This window comes from Cibotium barometz, chromosome 18 (genome assembly GCF_041138505.1).
Source record: "Cibotium barometz isolate CiBa-2024 chromosome 18, ASM4113850v1, whole genome shotgun sequence".
Classification (NCBI taxonomy): domain Eukaryota; kingdom Viridiplantae; phylum Streptophyta; class Polypodiopsida; order Cyatheales; family Cibotiaceae; genus Cibotium; species Cibotium barometz.
This window is the reverse complement of record NC_141063.1, coordinates 24853607-24872272: the sequence shown is the minus strand read 5'-3', so window position 1 is coordinate 24872272 and position 18666 is coordinate 24853607. Positions and strand designations below refer to the sequence as shown.

General features: G+C 43.4%; 1 protein-coding gene and 1 non-coding gene across 3 annotated transcripts; one reads left to right on the top strand and one right to left on the bottom strand.

Moving 5' to 3' along the window:
• Nucleotides 1-4931: 4931 nt before the first annotated feature.
• Nucleotides 4932-5012, top strand: TRNAS-UGA (transfer RNA serine (anticodon UGA)). Its single transcript has one exon. It is a non-coding gene; the product is annotated as a tRNA-Ser (tRNA).
• A 2923-nt stretch (nt 5013-7935) lies between these two features.
• On the bottom strand, nt 7936-9783 carry LOC147629109 (28 kDa ribonucleoprotein, chloroplastic-like). 2 transcript variants are annotated; one of them, XM_086812364.1, is made up of 2 exons: nt 8869-9783; nt 7936-7976 (listed from the first exon to the last, which is right to left on the bottom strand). In XM_086812364.1, exon 1 carries the CDS (start codon nt 9776-9778, stop codon nt 8879-8881), a length of 900 nt encoding a protein of 299 aa, XP_086668490.1. In that variant the 5' UTR covers nt 9779-9783; the 3' UTR covers nt 7936-7976; nt 8869-8878. The 2 variants fall into 2 exon arrangements, with proteins under 2 accessions (XP_086668490.1, XP_086668489.1); XM_086812363.1 differs by lacking the exon at nt 7936-7976 and adding an exon at nt 8269-8772.
• Between the last annotated feature and the right edge of the window lie 8883 nt (nt 9784-18666).

Here is an 18666-nt window from a genome sequence, read left to right as displayed (position 1 = left end):
GGGGGTGTCCTCTCGCCCCGTTTCTTTTTCTCTTCTTTGTCGAGGCTATGAGCATGTATCTGACGGCAGAGGAGGTTGTTGTGAGAGGACTCCAGCTCCCAGGGGAGGACCTGCTCGATGATGAGTTTGCTGATGACACGGGTTTATTTTTGCATGGCCAGGAGGCCAATCTTCAGTAGGGCGGGCAGAGCAATCGCTCCAGGTTTTTAGTGCAGCTTCGGGAGCATTGATCAATTGGCGCAAGACAGTGGCCTTTTGGATAAGTAGCGCTCCCACTCCGGCATGGAGCCCAAACCCGGGTTTTAGATGGATTCCTCCTGGCATAGCAGTGCGGTATTTGGGATGCCAGATTGGACTAGATTTGTCACCTGAGCAGCACATTGCCCCACTTCTTCTGAGCATTCGGAAGAAGCTTTTGTATTGGAGTACAACTCGGCTATCCTTGGCTGGGAGGGTGTTGGTGGCAAATCAGGTGCTTTTAGCAACCATGTGGTACATCACGTCTTGCTGGATCTTTTCGAGCTCTTGCATCAGTCGGGTACAGAGGCTGATCCGGAACTTTCTTTGGTCTGGGCGGGATGGTCAGCCAGCCCGGGCTAAGGTTGCTTGGGCAGTTATTACACTTCCGTTGGCCCAGGGAGGCTTGGGCATTTATGATCCAGTTGATCAGAGTAGAGCCCTATTGGGGAAGCTTATTGTTCGGGGGCTGCTTCTAGGCGCTGAGCCTTGGAAAGAGCTTCTTTTTCAGCGGGCAGCCTGCAAGCTCGAGCTCCCCCAGCAGGGGGCACTTGGGCACCAGAGATACGATGGATCTTCATAGAGATGAGGAGGACATGCCTCAGTAGAGGATGGGAGGATAGATTCGCCTTGAGCATCCTGAGAGCTTGGGAGTTGCTGAGACCGGGACTCTCTGAGAGACCTCCTTCTTGTGATGAGGAGCAGGCCAGACAGGCGCTCATCTGGAGCCCAGCAGTTCGCACAGAGCAGGGTCATATGCTGGGTTCTCGGCCTCGTCTAGCCTGGGGACCATTGGCGGCAGGCCCAGCACGTAGTTTTGAAGACTGGCATGCCTTCTGCAGTCTCCCAGAGGAGATCCAGGTGGAGAGGCTGAGTCACTTCAAAGGGGGGCTTATTATGAGGGATGACATTCAGGAGGCACTCACAGAGGAGTGGTCACACCTCTCGAGCCAGTGGCCCCACGGTGGATGGGAGCCTTTACACAGTTGGAGATCCTGATTGTTGTCAGAGCTTGCACTAAGGATGGCAGATGCCTCTACTATAAGATCCAGGATGAGGGCAGACTTCAGAGAGTGGAGGTGGAGTCGCCTCCTTTGGTTGCAGAGTGCATCTTCCAGAGGATACGGGTAGTGGCCGCCGCTTCTCGGAAGTGGCATATTGACCCAGACCTTGCAAATGTGGACTCTGATTGGCGCATATGGGCATATGCAGCGCGTCCCTTGGCCCGGCTCTAGTGGGACATTGGCGAGTACGAGTGGCATGATCCTTATGCATCCCTTGAGGCCATAGAGATCACCTTTTTCCAGTATACTGTTTGGTTGGGGCGACATATTTTGATGGCGAGGAGGATGGTCTCTTCAGCTGCATCGGGGCACTGGCGGCCTACAGGGACTCTCACAGGAGTTCCTGGAGGATTTTTGGACCAGGCTCTGGGCTAGTCGATAGGCACGCAGAATATCGACTTTCCAGTGGGGCTGGTTGCCCCCACAGGGGCTATGCAGTTGTCTACAGCGGTCTTCCGGCGGCCTGCGTCCGATGCGGCCACCCTAGGGAGACACAGAGACATTGCCTCTGGGACTGCCCTCAGGCGGCGCAATAGATTTGGCTGCGGATGCTGCGCATTCTGGCCCCCCTCTCTCCAGAGGGTATGTATACGTGGGGTGCCACTGCTTGGTCAACTTCGTCAGGGCCTACTATGGGCTATGAGATGGAGCAGGATAGCCAGGCCATCATATTCATTAGGGGCCAGCCTCACCTTGTTCCGTCACCAGATTTCTCGTCCGCGCCGGCTGGACACACAGGAGAGGGATCTACGATGGGAGCTCCTCAGCAGCCTCACCATCTGGAGGGCTCGGTGTTTCAGGCTCTTTGAGGGGAGACTAGAGCCACCAGCAGAGACTGTTCGAGGGATTTGGCAAGAGTTGATCCACACCCTGCGAGGACAGTATGACCGCATCCCCGGGGCGAGGATGAGGCGATCTTGCAGCGCCAGGCCTTTCACACTACTTGGCGCAGCGGCCCCTTCTATACCCACACGTGGGGTCCCCCCGCTGGCACTACAGGCCACCTGTTTGGCTTTTCCCCCCTCCTATTGTATGATATAGCCCCTCAGTTCTTTGTACTGATACTTATATTTCTCAGCACCTAGGGAGAGTCTCCCTGGCTGCCTTGCTTTGATCTCTGCTGTGTTTCGTATGAGCAAGAGAGGATCTTTTGTAGCCCTACGGGCGTTTTTATATAACTAATGAAAGGATCTTTTCTCGAAAAAAAAATATCACTGTTAGAGACTATCAATATGAGTGGTACAGTAACACTCAAGGAAGGAGAGTTAGTAATAGTCACATGAGGCTGAGAGCCAATAGCCCATCGTTTGTCTCATCAAAGGTTTAAAAAACAAACGAACACCAAATCTTATAACACCAAACCTTAGTTATTTTGCGCATTTGAGTTGAGAGAGTTGCCTCTTCCTTTTCTGATTCTAGAGCGGTTTTGATGGCAGTTTCCTCAGCATACCTTCTTCGTTTTTCTTTCTTTGTGGGTGCTAGGAAAGGACCATGTTGATCTCTTGTACAACGGTTTTTCTACAACATTAGAGAGGTCAACTATTTGAAGAATTTCATGACCAAGAAAGATTATGTTTGAGAAGAAGGCTATAGCATTTACATACCGGAGTGTGGGATTGATTATCAACATTATCTTTACTATCTTCCATCACTTTGACTTCTTGTGATTGCTCCCTTTTTATGGTTTGCTTCTAAACAAAGAGCACATTATGTGGGAAAAAAGTAACTCAGACATGATAGAGATAAGATAAAATGAAGTTTGTGGAGTTTCACTTACATGTGCATCGTAGCCTTCATCAATCCTTCGTTGAATGTCTCACATACGCTCTTCTTTTGTGTCCATATATGCATCCAAAGCTCTCATTAGCTCCCTTTCAAGAAACACATCACGAGGCCCCTTTGCTTGCTTTTTGACATCCGTCATAGCATCCCACTCCTTGCATTTCACTTTCTTTTGCTCTCTTTCAATTTTTTTCTTGCTTCTCTCGAACTTATATTTCACATTTGTGAAGCGAGCTTGAGTTTGCTTCTCGTACCTCGATGATCTTGAAGCACTATGCACGAGAAAACCCGAGGGGCGACCACTTTTCAAAATGGAATGATGTGCACAATGTGATGGACCTCATTAAGGTGGTCCATCATGTCCGTCCTCTTCTCGTACAGCAAATGTTTTTTGCACAACAATCATCACTGGCTAAACATTGCCTAGTTACTCTACCGTCAGCAAGCCTAACATCTTCATATGGAATCACATCCGCCATAGGTGCACTCTGAGAGAATTGAAGCCTAATGATCGAAAGAGTAGAAGTAATTAAGACGGGCACAAAGATATTTAAAGCCTAATGATCGAAAGAGTAGAAGTAATTAAGACGGGCACAAAGATATTTAAAGCTAACTAAAGCTAAGTTTAAGAACACTCGAGGTGATAATTAATAGCATTTGCCTCCTAAAAACTATCTCTTAGAGGAACCTAAAAATTAGGTTCACACAGAAATAACGACATCTAAATCTATGATTATTTTACAATATAAAGAAAAGGAGATTCTCCCTTCTATAGTAGTGCATCCCACTATTGCAAATTCTGCATAGAGGCTTCTAAGATGCAAGCAAAGATCATGGCATGTAAAGAGAGATTGTTGGGTAGTGACCTGAGCGATTGTGCTTGCTCATGTTCTTGAAGTAATTTGATCATCTGCAATGCTGGTTCAGCTGGGAGCTCTCCCGCTTGGGCAACTTGCAGGTGCAGATTTTGTGGTTGGCTCCATGAACTACGTGAATACCATCAGTGTGTGCTCTCGCTAGCACGCGCTGGGAGCTCTCTGCTATTAAGATGGGCAGCAAACAAGCTTGTTAAGTGATACGCCCAAACATGGCACTTAACTAATCACCTAATCATCGGCATTAATCCACCTAATAATTTCCATAAACTTGCTAACCAGCCACCATCCTCTTCATCACAATTTATGGCCTCACCTAACTTTGTTGATAAATTCTTCTCTAATAACCTTAAGCTTGACATGGTTATATGCCTTGATTCATTAAATATTTGACTTGCTCCTTTCCAGTAGCAAATCCATAACTTGGCCTTAGTTGTCTGTTGAAGTAAGTAGTGATGTAATTGAATGCATGGGGTTAAAAGTAACTTGTACTTAGAATCTTAAAATCTCTAAGTTAATCAGATAACATTCTTTAAATAATTAACTCTGCTAATACAATATGGAATGAAAATTTTGAATCCATTACCAAGTTCGGTTTGCTTAATTGAAGTGCTATTCATTCGCTAGTTGACCTATTGTTTGGAAGTGATCAAATCTTTAAGAAATTCATTATGAGATCCATGTGATTCTGGAATTGGAGTGTTGGAAGTAAATATAATGGGTAATGGTCCATTTATATTTCTCCTATTAATGAACTGACCTTGCAAATCCCCCCTTGGTCAATTGACGTTTAGAATTTACGACAGAGGTCCCCTTAGTCAATTAAGGTTTACAATTTAGGATATAAATAGGGGCTTACAAGGAGTGAAAAATCAAATTCATTAATACCAATCAATAAAGTTTCTTAAAAATAATGATACTTGAGTGTTTTGTTTGTATTATAATTAAAATGCGCCACGATTCCTCAACATAGGACGGTTTGGCCGAGTGGTTAAGGCGACAGACTTGAAATCTGTTGGGTGTACCCGCGCAGGTTCGAACCCTGCAGCCGTCGGTTATACCTTGTTTATTTTACTTTGGTTGCCTCTTGCTAGCTTCTGAAGGAAGTACATCTCAGGAATTCACCCCATGCGTTTGATATTGCCATAAGCACGAGGGCTTGGGCTATAAGCTTGGAGACATCCAGATATTAGGATTTCAAGTTCCGGCTTGGGCTATAAGCTTGGAGACACCAGATATTGTGATTTCAAGTTCCATAATCACATCTTTTCTGTTCCATAATCACATCCTACTTTTTGTTGATCAGTCTTATAACACTTTTTGTTGAGGGTGTTATTAATTAATGCCAGTGTGACACCAGATATTGAACTTTTTTTGTTGAGGGTGTTATTAATTAATGCCAGTGTGACACCAGATATTATTAATTAATGCCAGTGTGACACCAGATATTAATTAATGCCAGTGTGACACCAGATATTGAACTTTTTTTGTTGAGGGTGTTATTAATTAATGCCAGTGTGACACCAGATATTGTGGCATTAATTAATAACACCCTCAACAAAAAAAGTTCAATATCTGGTGTCACACTGGCATTAATTAATAACACCCTCAACAAAAAGTGTTATAAGACTGATCAACAAAAAGTAGGATGTGATTATGGAACAGAAAAGATGTGATTATGGAACTTGAAATCACAATATCTGGTGTCTCCAAGCTTATAGCCCAAGCCGGAACTTGAAATCCCAATATCTGGCTGTCTCCAAGCTTATAGCCCATGGCATTAATTAATAACACCCTTAGCAGAACCTAAGGGTGCTACTAATCAACTCGTCACCGGAAGACTATATGCTCTGCTCCTGCATGCCACCTCATCTCCTCCCACACACCTACCACCTCCTCTCCTACAAACACAAAACTAATCATGCTATGAGAGAGGGGTTTACAAGAGAGGGCGAGAAGGGTATACTGCGGATGTACGTAGGTTCTGGACATTCGAAGGCATTGCTTAGATTTTCCTTGAAAGCACGTGGACCCCAACACCATTTCCATTTTGGACTTTACAAAAAAACTTAATAAAATGTAACAAGATTTCACCAAACCTTAACAAATCTAAATAATATTAATCAAACCTACAAAAAGAAGCACACAAATTAATTAATGCCCGCAAAAAAAAGTTTTGGGACCTTATTATTCACATCATTTCGACATTAGGATTTTTTATTTTTTTCTCGAAAGCCCTTTCGAGGGGATGTAGGCAAGCCACACCACTCACACAACCCTACGGTGTCAAGGCTCTAACCCACGACCTCGGGATTTGTATTTTTTTCTCAAAAGCCCTCTTTCGAGGGGATGTAGCCGAGCCACACCACTCACACAACCCTACGGTGTCAAGGCTCTAACCCACGACCTCTTATATTTGTTCGTTCAAATATTCCCCTCTCTCTCTCAAGCCATGGCACTCAAAATTCATAGCCCACCAGCATCAAGACCACCATAAATACTAATTTCACGAGCACTAGAACACTTCATTTTTCTCCTCTTGACTTTACATCGGTTACCAAAAATGCAGTTGCCCTCAAAAGCTATTCAAAACAATCAAAGATAAAAGGTGCACCCCTGATCAGACAAACTTCCAAGACCTGCTGGCTGAACTACAGAAGCTCCCAACACTCTAAACCACTACAAAACATCATTAAAGCACCCAAAGCACCATGGCAATGGACACACAGCATAACATCCAGATACATACTGTCACAGGATATAACATCCAGATACACTATCACGAGATTCAAAATCACTCATCTCATTGGAGCCAGAATAGCATGTTGCTGCTTAAATGAAACATCGTCCAGCGAACATTACCACATCCAATCGGCTTCATGAAAATACATTAGGGCTTCAAGCAAAAATGACATCATCCATGGCATAACGCCCAAGTTCAAGTTAAGAAAATCCATCCATACCAAGGCTAAAAAATATAATTCATGATGTCGGTGTTTAATTAAGTCAGGAGTGTTACAAATTTGTTCACTAATATGTCCTTGTACACACTTGGAATGGTAGCGTAGTCGCAGAACTTATGGTTGCAAAAGCTATCCTTCAACAAAGGGCCTTACTGGTGTAATAGAATGACTTGAGTTCCCATCCATTGTAGTGTTAAAGTAAATGAAATTGAGTTTAGAAGCAGCCCATTACAAAATGTTAAATCATGCCACTTGCAGTCACATGCTTGCAATTAACTAACTATTGCTGTGCTATGGTAAAAAACAGAATGCCAGTCAGACCACAATAACCCAACAGTGCCATGAAAGCAGCCAGGAGGAAGATTGCATGTTCATAAAGCTTCATTCAATCACAGGAGGACCTACAAGATCATACAGCAGTGTTTAAGAAAGGTCCTGGGGCAGAAGCTCACTACTCTGGTAGCATAAGCTACGAATTTTATGACAAGACAGAAAAAGCATAGTTGGTAGCCTAGAGAGCCAACTTGGTAGCATACAACATAGAGAAAGCTTCTTTTCACACTGCCTACCTCGGCCACTGCTTGATTCTCTCTTTCTCACATACACAAAGATACTGGGTTTAACTCCCACTCGGTGTCGTCACATGGATCATATGTGGTCCACTGGCTTGCCTATGTCACTGTAAGATATATCATCATTTTTCCATCTAGAGATGGGGGTTTCAAGTTCCATGTCGTGCATTTACGGGTTGTCATATGGATCATATAGGGTCCAGTGCTGGTTTGGCTTCAAAATTCAAATATTCATCTCTCCTCTGTGTCTCTCACAAAAAAAAGCAATTGTCTTAAAAGCAATTGAAAACAATCAAAGATGAAAGGTATGCATTTGTGGAAGCAATTTTATAAGAAAATTATATAGCTCTCTTGAAAGATTGCTGCCAGAACGAAGTCCAAATTGACATTTCATAGCTAACACTATTCATCAACATAGCATACCAAAGCACACTGCTGCGGACGGCTGCAACAAATGTACCATGGACCCCTGACCGGCCAAACCTGCAAGACCTGAATCATTTAGGTGCCTTGATACGGGGATACACATTGTCACGGGATATAACATCCAAATACACTGTCACAGGATTCAAAATCACTCATTCCATTGGAGCCAGAATTGAATGTCGTTGCTTAAAACAAACGTTGTCCAGTGAACATTACGCATACAATCGACTTCATGAAAATACATTAAGGATTTAAGAAAAACTGCATCATCCATAGCATGATGTAGTCAATGCCCAAGGGCAGGTAAAGAGGAAATCAATCCATACAAAGGCTTAACAAGACAATTCACAATATCAAAGGCCGTGTTTTAGTCAAGACGCGCGCATCACTAATGAGAACGGCTACCAGTGATACAAATCTGCCCATTAATGTGTGCTTCCACAATCTTGGAATGGCAGAGCATGGTCACAAGACTTGATGGTTGCAAAAGGTATCCTTTAACAAAGGATCTTAGGAGTGTCATTGTCGTGTTAAAGGAATTAAAATTGAGTTTTGAAAAAGCCCATTACAAATTGTTAAATCATGCCACTTGCAGTCACAGAATACCAGTCAGACCAAAGTAACACTTTTTTGAACCCTTGCTTATGATACCCTGGTTTATGATTGTACATTTATGAACATGTGTTCGCAAACCATTGTAAATACTCATGACTTAGAAAAACACTTGTTTAACCCTTGTATGTTTATACACTTGTGAACATGTAAGTGTTCACAAACCATTGTATCCCGGGACTCAGAAATAATTCCATGGTGAGCAAGGCCTACCAGTAAGTAATCAATCCTTGGGGCTTGGCTGCAGCCAAACATACATCTATGAACATGTGTTCACAAACCACTGTAAAATGTTCATGGGACTTAGAAAAACAATTCCATGGTGAGCAAGGCCTACCAGTAAGTAATCATTGGGGCTTGGCTGAAGCTTGGTTGACGCGCAGCGAGCGGCCATCTAGTTGGGTGCCATTGAGGGCTTCAATGGCCTTGTTCATCTCCTCTTCTGTGGACATGGTGACAAACCCGAAGCCACGGGAGCGTCCGGTCTCGCGGTCGGTCAGGACTTTGGCATCATAGACGGTGCCATGGGAGGCAAAGAGGTTCTGCAACTTAGCATCATCAACAGACCATGCCAGGTTACCCACAAAGATCTTGGCATTGGGAAGGTTGGTATCGTCCCGGAACCATCTGGCGTTTTTGGCAAGCCACTCCGGAGGAAAAGGCTTCCTCTCCACGAAGTCCATCCGGACATAGCGGCCTTGGAACTTGGAGGCGTCCAGGCGGGCGTAGGCGGTGACCGCCTCCCACTTGGTGGCGAACTCTATGAAGGCGCCCACCCCACGCTCGTTCCATTGCGGGTCATCTGTGTACTCAAAGTTTGTAACATTCACTGGCTCCTCCAGACTCGTAAACCACTCCAGCAAATCCCTCTTCAGCTTCTCCCTGTCGTCTGTGGGCGGCAGGTTGAACAGCATGAGCTTGCTTCCCTGCGGGATGCCCTGCACGTGCGGGATCTTGTAGAAGTCCGGGTCTATGGCCACAGGCAGACAGGCCCTCCTCTGGCCCTCCCCCCTGCGGGTCAGCACGCTTATAAACCTCGAGCTCGGACAAGCCGCCTGCAGTGTCATTGACCTCCCCCATGTTGGCGAGGCGAGAAAGGATGACGATACCTTGGCTGGTGTTGCCCTCGCGGGAGCGCACTGTGCACGCGCAGAGCACGCAGAGGACGGGGTCGCATAGCCAGTAGCTGCCATGGTTGCTGAAGGCCTGCCTATCGCCCCACCTACACCTAATATCTCTCTACCCATTCTGCAAAAAATGATTATATCAGCTAGTGAATGGTTATTAATTACATAAACTTCTGAATCTTTAGAATAATTATTTTAAGCTTGTAAATTTTAAGGTTCAGAAATAGTATGTTCAAAAATTTAAATAGTATGTTTTAATTATAGTCTATTTCCAGAAAAGAAAAATACCACAATTACAAAGATACTAAATTAAAAACATACTATAATTAGGTAGCTCTTGTTTCTTTTAAATTCAAGGGGAGAGCGGCGATCTTCGATGGTAGAAAGGCACGTGAGCCTGGTGACTCGGGAGGGGTGCCTATGTTTCCAGGCGAGTGTGGGGAGTGCAAGGAGTGTCTCAGCCACTAAGGGAGGTGGGTGAGATCAAGCGGAGGAGTAGGAGGGTGAGGGGTAAGGTTCATACGTGTATTAATTAATGCCCGCACATAAAAAGATACTAAATTAAAAACATACTATAATTAGGTAGCTCTTGTTGCTTTTAAATTCAAGGGAAGAGGGGCGATCTTCGATGGTAGGCAGGTGAGCCTGGTGACTCGGGAGGGGTGCCTATGTTTCCAAGCGAGTGTGGGGAGTGCAAGGAGGGTCTCAGCCACACTGAGGGAGGTGGGCGAGATCAAGCGGAGTAGGAGGGTGAGGGGTAAGGTTCATACGTGTATTAATTAATGCCCGCTAAAAAAAGCCTGAATATACACCATGTAAAATAATGGGTGCCCAATTTTGTTTTGTATTCATTAATTAGTGAGGGGAGGGGTAAGGTTTTTTAATTTTATAAGGTGGCGGGTCGAAGCTTAGGCAAATAAGGGCATAAGGTTTTTTATTTTTTATGAGCATCGCGATGCTTCCTTTTGAGGCCGCTTCCCTAACTGACGATAAGTGGTGTATGGCTTCTTTCGTGTGGCTTCTTCAAGTACTCTCTCTCTCTCTCTCTCTCTCTCTCTCTCTCTCTCTCTCTCTCTCTCTCTCTCTCTCTCTCTCTCTCTCTCTCTCTGTGCATCTCTCGTGTGGAGGCGATGTAAAGTAGTTTTTTTTATTTTTTATTTTCCATGTTCTCTCTCCGTCTTTGTCATGTGGGGGCGATGGAGGTGTTGTCTCTCTTTATGTTCTCTGTTCCTCTATCGTGCAGGTGTTGTCCCTCTCCCTCTTGAGTGTCTCTCATGTGTGGGAGAGGGAAAGACGGTAGATGCCGTTGCGCAAGCCAAGGGAGAGAGACAGTCAACCAACCTTAGTCTAGCTAAGGTTTTTTCGTTAATTAACCAAGTTGGAATGCTTGGTTAATTAATGAGTGAATATGTCATTGGCTCGAGGGAAAATATTTCTACCCAGTTTTGTTATCTTCCTGAAGTAGACGTGTCCCTCTCTCTATCGACTTGCAAAGGGGGTCTCTCTTTGGCAAGTTCTCAGCACCACCCTGCTCTTGAGCATAGTTCTCTCTCTCAGCACTGCCCTGCTCTTGAGAATAGTTCTCTTGGATCACGACTGCTTAAGCACCATCCCATTCCTCCACCGCAAGCCTCAACTCTCTTTCGTTCTTTAGCATGCAACTGACTGTAAAGTCTAACCTCAAGGATTTCTCTTTCTCTACCCTTGTATACAGTCACTTTTCGTGTCTTACGTGCAAGGGAAAGGAGTAGGTCTCAACATAGAGAAAGTAGGGAGCGAGCAAGGGGTTGTGCCCAACAAGCTCCTCTATTCGCCCCACTTTGTCCTCATCACTAGCACTGGTCCTGGTTGTGCCACACTCCACTACTGCAATTTCTTACTGTGGTTGGCTCTAGGTCGTTAGCTAAGGAAGAGGAGGTGGTGGTACTGTAGGGGAGGAAGGAGGAGGAGGTAACGAGACCAAAGAGGAGGAGGTTAGTTTACAATGCATACCTATTCTACCCTTAGTTTTGCATTAGTTAATGCCACATCACTGGCATTAACTAACACAAAACAGGAATAGGGTGAATAGGTATACAAAATGTGAAGTGTAATGTATCAGCTAGTGTAATATATGGTCATTACGGTTCGAATTTAGGATAGATCAATTTACTTTAGGGTAAATCAACAAATAGGCCCTGGGCTTCTAATAGATGGAAATTAGGGCAAATCAATTAAATTAATCAAATAGGCCTAGGCTCTCTCTTTTTTGGGATATATATATATATATATATATATATATATATATATATATATATATATATATATATATATTAGTATGCTATCCATCCACATGTACAACAGTCATCCTTTTACACATACCAATGGAATAGTTCAGTTCTCAAAACAAAAAAAAGAAGAACCTAGCACTTCCATACTCTTCTCATGTTGCATCCATATTCCTCCCCCTCTGTGTTTTAGGCTCAAACTTTGGCAATCCAACTCTCCTATTATTATTTGTCACCAACTCTTTCAAATTTTTTCCATGAATGTACCTGCAACATGCCATGAGTTGTTAGGTTTACCTAGTATATGCAACTATCCCATCATCTTATGAGTGGCTCATCCTATTCCAACATGTAATGGTTGTACCAACTCTACAACTCATCTTCTTCACATAGTATATAGACCAGCAGTAGTGCACACAACTATACATCAACTTAGTAGCATCTAATCCCTACCTTAAACCCTTCTGAAATACCAAACAGTTCCTAGAAATCTAGATTTCCCACAAGCAAGTATATCTAACTAGGCTAAAAACCACATCAACTGCCCCCTTTGATCCAGTCAATTTCCCCATTAACCATTCTCCCCCCAAGAGCCCCTTAGACATATGTTAGCACACACCCAATTGTCTATCTTGCTCCACATACCCCTGACGGCAAGACATCCCCCAAAAGCATGTTTAGCATCCTCTACCGCTGATCCACACCTTGGACAAACTCCTAAGGTAAAGTTCATGTGCACCAATTTGCAGCCAAGAGGGAGAGCCCACATACATACTTTCCACAAAAAGGTTTGAGCTTTCAAAGGTATTCTTAGACCCCATAGCAATTTCCACCTCTTCTTCCAAGTACCCATGCTCCACCTTACTACCCTCTAAATTATGTTGCAATAGGCCACATTCAACTCACTCTTTATAATCTCCTCATACAAACATTTGGTAGTCACCATCTCCAACTTGGCTCCATTTATCCATATGCCCAATCCTCCATTTATCCATATGCCCAATCCTTCAACCAACATGCCTCATTAAAGGCTGCAGAATTCGAGCCCCTCCCCACCTCCTCTCTAGGGCTTGTCTTGCCACCCCCAGGTCTCTCTAATGTATTCCAAACTCATTCCTTACTTGCACCAAATCCTTCCACCCCACCCGAGACTCGTTCCAGCAATCTCCAATCCATCTCATTCCCTTGTTGTTCAACCTCCTGGCTATTCTTGCATTCAGTTGGGCTAAAGGAGGAACTTGTGTGACCACCATATCCCTAAGCTAAACAGAAACTTCCATGTGACCCTTGTACATCCTTCCCACTTCATTAATCCCATCACCTTTGTCCAGTTGTAACATAGGAACCTACAAGGGAGATCTTTTAATTCTCAGTGAAGCATGTGAGAATAGCTTTCCTCTCCAATATAGTCATGTCCACTTCCCCTTACACCATACACTAGACTCCTCTATCACTTCCCCTTGCACCGTACACTAGACTCCTCTACCACTTCCCCTTACACCGTACACTAGACTCCTATATCACTTCCCTTACCATTTTAGTCCAGATCTCCTTCTACTGTAAACATTTTGGTAGGCCAGTTGCCACTCTGTCCTTAGCATAAATGGTAGATGTAGTATTCCTAGCCCTCCCAAGTCTTTGGGTGCATACTTACTTTCTCCCAAGCAAGCCAAGCTAAATATCCCCTACTATCCCTGTTCCTACTTATTAGAGCCATAATCCTCTTCCAATGGCATTTTTTGAAGTCCACCACTGGAGACAAAGACATCACATATGCATTCAAAACTGAGTTTACAATAGCCATTCTATCATGAAAAGACACCCTGATTCCTTCCCATTTCTTTATTTTTTTCTAGGATCATATCTATTGCCCAGTTAACCAAATCATTATTAGTCACCCCAACCCCAAAAGGATCCCCTAAGTACGTGACGATCTGGCCCTTCCTTATTACCTCACACCCCCACCTTTCCATATCAAAGTCATCCTCTTTAGTCAAACTAATAATTTTGGATTTGTGTATGACCGTGGAGCATCGACAAACAATTGTACTATTTGCAAGGCTTGTCTTACATTGTCATTATCATCTTGTAGAAATAGCAATGAGTCATCTACAAAACACTACACCACCAATTTCTCTGTATTTTTCATTTTCAAACCTGTCACCAATCCTTTCCCACATGCATTCTTTAGAGCCACTATTAGTAGATGAGATACAATGGAAAATAACAATGGAGCCAAAGGACACCCTTGTATTATTGACCTATTTATCTCAAACCCCTATATCAATCTTCATTTATTAAAAATAGCTTAGACTGAGCCCCTACAATCAGAGTATAAATCATTATGGTCATTCTTCTTCCAAACCCCAACTTCTCCATAGTTCTGGCAACGAAGGACCAATGCACCATATCATAGGCCAGTTGTAGCAGCAAACACTTCTGCCATGACCTTTGAGCCACTTCTTTGCCCCTCATAGTAGCATAGATGTTATCATAAATAGACCTCCCTTTTATGAACCCATATTGCCTTTTGTATATCACCTCTTACAGAATAGGGACAATCCTCAAAGCTATGACCTTGGCCAAGATTTTATACATAACTGTGAGTAAAGTAATAGGTCTCTAGTGACTAAACCTATGGCAAGCTTCCTGTTTGGGTATTAGCTTCACAATCCCCTCTTTCAAGTCCTTGTCCATCATCCTTGTGGCAAATGCTTCCTTGCATGTAATCCACACTAGGTCTTTTAGTGATGGCCAAAAAGCTATGAAAAACTTCACAGCCAGTTTCTGTATTGCTATCCAATAACGCCAAGTCTCTCTCCATCCAGTTAGCCCTATTAGACTCCACCCCCTTATTAATCATTCTTAGCATGATCCCCTCTGCATGGAACCTCCTTTGAGAACTGTCTTCTTTCAGACTCAAAGTAGCCCCTAGAAAACTCACCCACTTTTGAGGTATTTCTTTAATATCCCCAACCTCCTCTCCCCTCTCATCCCTAATCTGCCCCATTACCTCCCTGCCCCTTTCTCATTAGTCAATCTAAATAGGTATTTGGTAGGTTTTCTCTTGTAATTAAAAGCTCTCCATCTATCCCCCCTTTCCACTTTCTAGCCATCCTATCATCTTTTTTCGCTAATTGAGCTTGGCACCAAACATATTGATTAACTTCAGCACCAGACAAACCCCCCCCTCTGCCTCTTCCACTGTAACTGCTCCATCAACTCTCCCAGCTCCCTCCTTTCCTACCTCTTCTCCTCTGCTCTCAACTTCCCCACCCTCCTAATAATTCCCTTCATTTCATTAGTAAACCATCTCCAAGATCCATTCTCCCTTCCCTTGCATCTCAACCTTCTAATTGCCTCCTCAGTGAGGGTTACAAATAGATCATCCTTCAATAACAAGTTATTGACTCTCAGTTTCTTGGTAGGAAACTATCTCAATTCTTCTTCCCCCCATTTAGCCACATGTCATCCCTAGTTTAGTGGCATGTGATCAGACAGTGCTAAGTAAGGATTTGCTTTCATGTAAACAGTATGAGGCACCCAGGCATCTTGTTTGCTGAAGAGGACTCTATCCAACCTGGAAGAAGACTTAGTATACTATAAGCTGAAATAGGTGTGCCCATGTTCATATCCCCACTCCACCATCTCCCACCCATCTACTAGGCCTAGCTTACTTCTCAACATTTCCCACTTCTTCTTCTCCTAGCCCATTAGCACAATACTCCCTCCACATCTATCTGCATGCCTCTTCACCAGATTAAAATCTCCCATTAAAATCCATGGACATTGAGCATCCAACCGTGTAATCCATTCCCACATTTCCCCTTTACTTTATATTCATGGGCACGATACACATTAATCACCCAAACCCTCTCCTCCTCAGCCTGAATTTCTATCACCAAAATTATGCAATTTGGGTGGGTTGCTATATTACTAGCCTTTAGCCTCTTCTTAACAATGGTAATGACCCCACTAGAACCTATTTTAGTCCCCCAATACATAATCATCCAGTCCCTGTAAATAACTATCCTTTCTCAAGCACTTCGCCCTAAACAGGTTATGTTCTTATACTGCCACCACCACTGAAAGTCTCCATTACTAATCCCCAAGATGTTGCATTATTTCTTCTGTCTCTTAGCCCCTTTACATTCCAAGTACACCCTCTCACTTCATTAATTTTACTCATTCCAAGGCAATGGGCCAGGAACCATGTTCACCTCAGTCTCCTCCTTAATTGTTACTTCCCCCCTTGGGTCCTCTGTCTCCAACTAAATGGCTCTGCATGTAGTCTCCATATGCTAGTTAAATCTACCTAAAATGAAGTTTCACTATTCTCAACTAAAGGGATAAATGGGTTAGAGTAAATAGAGGCTCCATACCCCTCTTTAGATTTCACACTAGTAAAATTGAGCCCCTTCCATCTGTTTTGTTGAGGCTTTTCCTTACTTCCCCTTTTACTTGCCTAAGATTGCAGCCTCCTTTCCCTTTTTCTCTCACCTTTGTCCATCCTTGATCTCCAATCTCCCCTTCATCATTTGTCACCTTCTCCTTTCCCTTATTATCCCTTTTAACTCCCTTGTTAGTTCTCTTATCTTTATTCCCTCCAACTGGTTCTTCCCATTTCCCATCCTCCCTCTTTTCCCCTTTTGTTTCCCCATTCATCCCTTCCTCATTTGTTATCATGCAGTTCTTGGTAATATGCCCAAACCCCCACATCTATAGCAAGCCCTAGGGAATGCTTCAAACACTAACTTTAGCTCCATCTTCCCTATCTCTCCCAAGTCCACCTCCAAAACCCTAGGAGTCTCATCCAATGTATTCCATGTAATACACACCTTGTTAGAAGTTATCACACCTTTCTCATCCCTCGACATGAATAACATTGACCCAATTGACTTCGCTAATTCCCCCATCGTCGATCTTAGTCTAGGGTGGTAACCCTTGTATTTCTACCCACACCGGCGGGGGCATGCCTCCTATAAGCTCTTATTAACATCAAAGATAGTGTTGAATGGCAGCACATGAATCAGTTTTTGACCCATGAATAGATGAGCTTTGGCAAACAAATCCACCACCACCCGACCTTTAAAAAACAACACATTATAGAACCCCTTGCCCAAATGGTATACCTATGACACCACCCTTTCATGCAAAACTTCCTCTTGCAACCATTTCTCTAACTCCACCCTACTCGGTAGTTTTCCAGGACACAAAGTTAGGATTACATTGCACATAGAAAACATTCCTATTTGCCTCTTCACAAACTTTGAAGTGATACTTGTTGCAGATACCTTCCTTCCTTTTGCTCTTTTCTCCTGTGAGAGGCGCCCTGCTACCCATCCACATTGAGATCCAATCAAACTACGTCTTCTTCACCTCCCTCATTTCTTCTTCTCCACCATGAGCTCTCTTCAGATTGCCCTTCATGTCCCAATCTCCACAAGCTCTCTTCAGATTGCCCTCTCTTTAGATCGCCCTACTACCCATCCACATTGAGATCCAATCAAACTGCGTCTTCTTCACCTCCTTGATTTCTTCTTCTTCTCCACACGAGCTCTCTTCAGATTGCCCTTCATGTCCCAATCTCCACAGTCGGCCTCCCCGACTTCATCAACCTACTCCCAAGCCACCACCATCCCTCCACTCTCCCCCTCATGCTTCCCTTGATTTTAAAAAAACACCCTCTTTTCTCTGATTTTTTGAATTATAGGCCTAGGCTCTCTACAAGGAGCTTCAAATTTCAAAATTACCCTAGTGGTGCTTAAAATTTCAAAACCCTCTCACCCAATTTTTTTAAAAACATAGGTATGTTCAAAATTTTTAGTTGGTGCATCTCATAAAGACAAAGAAGGTTAAAACTTTTCTTTTTAATTGCAATTCAAAAAAATTCAAATGTTCATAAACCTAAGGCATGACATCAAATCTAAGGTTATTAGCGAGCATTAAGTTATGTAGTTAACATGGAGTTTTATGGATATGTACTCTATATGGAAAAGAAATATTTTTTAAACACATTTCTATATATGAGTTTGACATAAGGTTTGTTAATATTTGAATTTGGGCAATATCTAGTCTTACTAGCATGTCGCTCAACCCCCCCTTCACTTTGCATGTGCTTATGAAATCTCTCTCTCTCTCTCTCTCTCTCTCTCTCTCACACACACACACACACATGCATAAGTAGGTCTCTCTCTCTCTCTCTCTCTCTCTCTCTCTCTCTCTCTCTCTCTCTCTCTCTCTCTCTCTCTCTCTCTCACACACACACACACACACACACACACACACACACACACACACATGCATAAGTACGTTCCAATGTTATATATTGCCTAGATGGTATTTGTTGGTAGCCCTTTGTTGCCAATAGGCATTATACTAATTCTGTAAAGATGGCAAGGTGCTATGTAATTGGATTTCTTTAATGATACACACAAGTTATTTCTAAAAAAAGATCATTTTGTAAAAAAATGAAGGGTTGATGAAAATTTATAAAGACAATGTCCCTTAAAGTGAGATAAGTTCTTGAGTAGTATAAAAGGTATGAAGTCTTGGAGATTTGATCCCCATTTTCAACTTGTCTTAAGAATTGGGCACAAGATAAGATGGGAGAATCGAGAAGCTTGCAACAAGAATGGGAAACTATGGGAACCACAAGATAAGATGGAAGAATAAGGAGATCAAAGGGCAAAGCACAAAGTTAAAAACCCCAAGAAAAAATTGACACACACACGCAGATAA